This window comes from Bidens hawaiensis, unplaced genomic scaffold (assembly GCF_021521415.1).
Source record: "Bidens hawaiensis isolate Kalapana, Puna unplaced genomic scaffold, B.hawaiensis_p1.1 tig00068171_1, whole genome shotgun sequence".
Lineage (NCBI taxonomy): Eukaryota > Viridiplantae > Streptophyta > Magnoliopsida > Asterales > Asteraceae > Bidens > Bidens hawaiensis.
The window spans coordinates 18,305-24,470 of record NW_027502066.1 but is presented as its reverse complement, the minus strand read 5'-3'; the positions used below and the strand labels follow the sequence as shown (position 1 = coordinate 24,470).

Below are 6,166 nucleotides of genomic sequence, written 5' to 3'. Positions count from 1 at the left end.
AAAAACCCTCAACCGTACAATAATCAAAAACTTAATAAGATTATTAATCTGCAAATATAAACACCCCCTTAAAGACTTCATAATATTATTACTTAAGACAAATCAGTTTGAGCCTCAATAAAATCCACTAATTAAAAGTAAAACTCAACAGTACAATCACCCAAAACTTAAGCTAGCTAAAAAATAGAACAGTGATATTCATGCTTGGTCTAGTCAGCACTCAAGAAGCAACCGCCACATCATCACGCCTACCTTCCAACCATGACTTGGCAGCAACTTTTGTGGTCAGAAACCATCCAGCCTTTTCAGGAGCCTCATGAAACGGAGCATTTAGCTCCTTCAAATGGGCCTCAAGCCCGCCCGCCAAACCCTTATCCGAATACTTATGTTTCCCATGGCCCGTATTGATCCCGAGCAATGGCGGAAGCTCTTCCCCTTCTTCTAAAGCCTTGGTCAAATCGTTAATCCATATATGTAACGCGGTCAACGCTGCCCCTAACGAAAGGCTCTTCAAATGCAAAGACCAATTTGTAGATGTTTTCGACTGTATATCGCTATATATATCAAGATTAATCCCCAAAGCCAACAAGTCACAAGCTTTTTCCAGTTGATCAAGATTTATACATAAATCAATCAAACAATTGCAATATGCTTTCCGTACATCCAATCCCACTTCACTAATTACTTCTTTAGCTTCATTCTTGAAAGCTTCATCTTCAATACTGGAATTCATTACAACCTCAATTAAGTTACCAAGCTTTGGGTTAGCTTTTTGAACGCATCTAATAAGTTTACCAAGCTCTTCACGAGGCGTTTGCGTCATCACGTTAAGAAGACACCCACACGTCCGCTCGTCTGGCGTGATACCAAGGTCCACAATCCGGTCAAACGTCTTCACCACGTCGTTTGTTTGGTTGGCTTTCCCATAGCATTGAATTAGTGAGGTTAAAACGTATATATTCGGCTCAACACCGGCTTCCGTCATCTCTTTTAACATGGCTTCTGCTTCTATAACTTTCCCACAGCATGAGAATATTGTGATCATCGATGAGTACGTCCAGGTGTCGGGTTTACAGTCATCACTCGCCTTCATGTCTTCAAGCAACTCAACCGCTTCATCTACAAACCCTATATCCGCACACATAGACAAAAGAGTGTTATAAAGAACATTATTCAAGTTCATCCCTTTTGCTCTCATTTCTTTGTACACATTCATCGCATCATCACCATATCGCGCTTTAGCATACGCGCGTATAAGTGCCGCATACGTGGCCCAACCGGGCGTCAACCCACTACTCAAAATTTGCCGATAAATCAACTTCACCTGCCACGGTCTTTTAGCTCGTCCCATAGCATCCAACAAAGTATTGTAACAAACCAAGTTCGGTTTAACACCAAGAGCCTTCATTTCTTCAAAAACCGTCAAACACCCATCAAAATTCCCACTCGTCCCATAAATTTTAATTACCGTCGTAAACGTCACCGCATCAAGCCGCCATTTCTCCGTTCTCGACCTGTCATACAATCTCAACGCCATTTCAACATTCCCAACCCTCCCATAACAATCAATCATCACTGCGTAGGTCACATCATCTGGTTGAACCCCAAACGCGGGCATCTTCTCAAACCACTCCACCGCCTTACCGGGCAACGACCTCATCCTCGAACACCCAATAATCGTCGAAAACGTAACATTATCCGGTTTCACACCTCTTTCAAGCATTTCATCAAACACCTTCTCGGCACCATCCAAATCTTTACTCTTCCGAAAAACCTTCAGCATGACATTGTAAAGCACAGTCTCCCTACTCAACTCACACCTATCCTGAAAGTACTTAACCACAAACCTGGCGGTTTTGGGGTTGGACATATTATTAAGAATAATAACACCATCCTGCTCAACTAACCTACCATTTAAATTACTGTCCAAGACATTAAAAACCTCTTCTTGAACCGGCAAACAAGAATTCAGGGCTTCTGCCACATGGGTAAGATTAGTGTACCTTGTGTCGTAAGATTTTTGCTTAAAGATTGAAGCTTTGGGGCTATTGGGGTTAACCCAGATGTAACTTTTGTTCTTTTTTGAAGTTTGAGGGTCTGATACTTCTGAAACAGAATCTTGTAGTGAGATTTGAGTGATTCGGATGGTTCTGGATTGAAGAAGGATTGGGTGAGTGAAGGTTAAGGTTGTTGGAGTGAAGGAAATGGAAGGTGAAGAGCAGAAGCCATATGCGTAAGCCATTCTTATCGAGTTATTGGTTGGGTAAACAAACACTAACAGGGTTTAGCCTGTGTTGGATAATTTGATAAGGGGAATTTGAGGGTTTTATCATAACCATCATCCTCATACCTCACCCCCATCATTTAAATAAAAAAGTTAAAAATTAAATCTTCATCACACCATAATTGCATACATCAAATTACATTCTGTTTGCCTTTTCCCCATTTATTTTATCTTATCATGCCATCAGAGCCTAAATGGTGTTTCTTCTGGTGCTGTTATTTTTACCCAAAACACGAAAAGCCCGTACCCCAACCAAACTAACCGGACTCGAAGAACTCGAACTTGAGAAAAAACTAACCCGAACCCAAGTATTTCGGGTTGATTCTTGGTTTTGATTCATAAGATTTGGGTCAACCTGAATAAGCTTTTAGTTTTGAAATTAAATCTATTTTTATATATAATATGCTATGTCTTAGCAACTAAAGTTATTAAAATCTGTAATCGACTGTAGTCATTCTAACTATTATGGATCGATTTCTTATTTAATTTATGGTTTCCGTTTATTACTAATAGCAAACCATAATCGAACAACCAAATCACGCCCGATTGAATACGATTATGATTCGAGTTAGTTTTACTCTTCTTTTGGATCGTTTTATCAAGTAAGGTTAGTTTATTATTTGATTATTTTTGTTATAAGCAAAGAAGATTATGTTGTTTTAATTTTAATATTGTAGTTTTTTTTTTTTAAAATGGTTTTGTGTGCTTTTTTTCTAGGATACTCGAAACCCGATTAACCCAACCCGAAAAACCCGTGAGAGATTTGGGTTGGATTTCGGGTCAAGATTTAAAACTTTGAAACTTGAAGAACCCGACCCGAAAAACCCGAAACCTGAAAAGCGAACCCGAAGAACATCCTTAGTTTCTTCATTTGATCTGTTTAAGTTGAAAAAAATAAGCGGGTCACGAATTTCACTAAACTCGGATAGTCCTTAAACGTGTTATAACATCTCATTTATTTGTGAAACTCTTTTATCATTAAACAATAATTTTCACGGGTCATGGGTCTTACCAAACCCAGATATGCCTTAAACGGGTTATAACACCTCGTTTATTTATGAAACATTTTCATCATCAAACCTCAATTTAATTTCACTCCTCTTCAGATTCTTCATCATCGGTCTACCCTCTCCATCACCAGTTAATTTTCGATTACCACCCACCATCCTTGAGCTCCTCTCTTATGCATCAACCACCATTGTCACCTAGATCAACCACCTCTTCTTTGTTGGAGTTATGTCGAATCGTCGAATGAACACCGATTAATCGGCCATCAGTTCAGATCTAGTTGCCCCTTACCTCCTCTTTTATTTATGAAACCCTATCCGGGTCAACCCGTTTTCATCTTCATCACTCATACCACCACCACCAAGCCAACTTTGATTCCATCCCTAGAACGGTTGTTATTGGTGACACATTACTAACATACTATGCTATCATAAATTTATAAAAGAATGTTTGCTTTAGTTTTATATGTTAATGTTCTCTGATACAACTCGGGTTGAATGTTAGTTTATTTAAAATTTAAATGAACTGTTCATACACATAATTGAACAAAGGTAAATGAACATATATGAAGAAACGTAAATCAACACAAACAAATATAAATAAACACACTTAAACGAACACAAACGAACAAAAATATATAATATTAAGTAGATGATTTTTCAATGTTTTATCCAAAAATGAACATAAACGAACATGATCAAACATAAATGAATCAAAATAGGTCTAAGTATATTACAAACTTCCTTGCAATAAATTCAATTAATATCCAAAAAAATTATTCATAATATTAGAAACAACAAATGTATATAAAGAAACCCTCGTAATATGGGGCCTAAAAGCTAGTATGCTATATTTCTTTCATTTATTTATTGCTACTCTAAATTCAAAAAAAAATTGTTATAGAAACTTTTTATATATTAAAAGCATCAAAATTTATTGTGAATGTATATAAACTGAAAAGTGTTAAAATAAGTGTTAGTAAGTAAGATAAAAATAGAAATAAGAATGAGATGTAGGAGGTTTTAGAAAATGAGAGATAAATTAAAAAATATATATATTTTTAACTAAATTATACCATCGGAGATAATAGATAGGACGTGAATGGTCTAATAGCTATTATCACGGAGTTACTTCTCAGACTCCGTGTGGATCACGGAGTTACTTCTCAGACTCCGTTTGGCGCCCGAATGCCAGCTATTCGGTCCGTTTATATAACACCCCATAATACAAACAAAAGGAAAAGTGAAGAAAATGAAAGAAGTTAATTCCATCCCACATTGGTGGAGGAAAGAAAATGGAATCATTCCACCTTGGTATAAATAAGAAAGTGAGTTCTTGTCCCACATTGCTAGATTATAAAACTAGTAAGCTATTTATATGAAGGCTAGTTTATACGATAATATTCTTATAAGACAAATCACACCTAGTGGTGCTAACGGAGAGTGTGAAGCACCTAAAATGCACATGCACGGGAGAAGAGCGACGAGCGCAATGTGGCGCTTTGATGGCACACTTTGCACTTCGCATGCTTGAGAGCCGCCTTAGTGTTTTTGAAAACTTGTGCCTTCGCGCTACGCGAAGAAATGCATTCAAGCTCCTTCGCGATACGCGAAGCATTATCAGTTATCCAAAAACTCTGTTGTCTTTCGCCCTAAGCGACGTGGTGGTCACACAACAGTGACACGTGGCGTGCCACGTGGCATAGCTAGGGTTGACTCAACAAAGCTATGGTTGCTTCGCGCTACGCGAATAGACAAAATTTCAACTATAAATAGGTTGGGATTCAGACTTCGTTTTCTCGTCCCACACTTGCTTTCTCCCTCACTTTTCCTATATAAAGGTGTTGGTTTAATACCTGAGTAGTCGTAACGATACCCTCTCCGATCGATAGAAACTTTTATACATGAATCCGAAAGCTCTGCCTATACAAGGCAAGACATTATGCCATTGTCTAAAGTTTCTAACCTCGTGATTATCGTTTTAATTACTGGGTTTATACTAATTTAAACATGCTACATTGTATTTAGTGTAGGTGTTTAATACCAGGAATCACTTGTTTATTATAAACTTACAAGGTGAGATATTCGAGTCTTTGTACAATTCACATTTATGTGAGACAACTAGTTTTCCAATACTGCCACGATGATTTTTAAACATATTAAACTTACGACGGATAATCTAAATGCTTTCAAAGTATTTTCAAAATGTTTTAAAGTACATTATTATGATTAAGTCTCTGTAGACTTTCGGGATGGTTATTACTAGTATTGTGAGGTTTTGTATACAATGTTTGCCTACTGGGCTATTACACGTTATTTATTATATAAGTGTTAGCCAATAAGTAATATGACCACATTCATAGGTACGGTCGAGTGACAAGTACCTTTCGGTAATTTGTAAGCAGGCAGTTATAAAACATCTTAATGCTTTAACTGTAAAATGTGTCATTTACACATGAATGTTCTCACCAGTATTTTCAATTGATCAAATTTTTTTAAACATGTTTCAGGTAACTTGTTTGAGAAAAAGGAATGATACATGCGGGCTTTCAGCTTGAATAAGTGGCTTATCACCAGTATAAAAAAACGTGTTTTGTAAATTAGTGTTTATCCATATAAAACTTATGTTTGTACAAAATATGGGTTTTATTCCCAGTTTATGAAATAAAAATCATGGTGTTTTTATAACTCTGATTATTTTTTCAAACTACAGTCCTGATGAAATATTCCACTGCAAACATATACAAGTATATGTCCCTCAAACTTAAACAACCGACATATTTTAAGCGAAAGTGTAAAAATATTTTTGATTTTTTTATAATAAAATTTTATAAGAACACACACACACCTTTTTAATTTTTTAATTTTCTCCCCC

General features: G+C 36.6%; 1 protein-coding gene across 1 annotated transcript; it reads right to left on the bottom strand.

The window, feature by feature from the left end:
- Positions 1 to 199: 199 nt before the first annotated feature.
- LOC143605141 (pentatricopeptide repeat-containing protein At4g16390, chloroplastic-like) lies at positions 200 to 2,259 on the bottom strand. Its single transcript, XM_077081368.1, has one exon. The coding sequence runs from the start codon at positions 2,240 to 2,242 to the stop codon at positions 221 to 223; it is 2,022 nt and encodes a 673-aa protein (XP_076937483.1). The 5' UTR covers positions 2,243 to 2,259; the 3' UTR covers positions 200 to 220.
- Positions 2,260 to 6,166: the final 3,907 nt, after the last annotated feature.

Bases quoted from the DNA above. Each gene is read 5' to 3' on its own strand.
- LOC143605141 (XM_077081368.1), bottom strand. From the start codon at position 2,242: ATGGCTTACGCATATGGCTTCTGCTCTTCACCTTCCATTTCCTTCACT.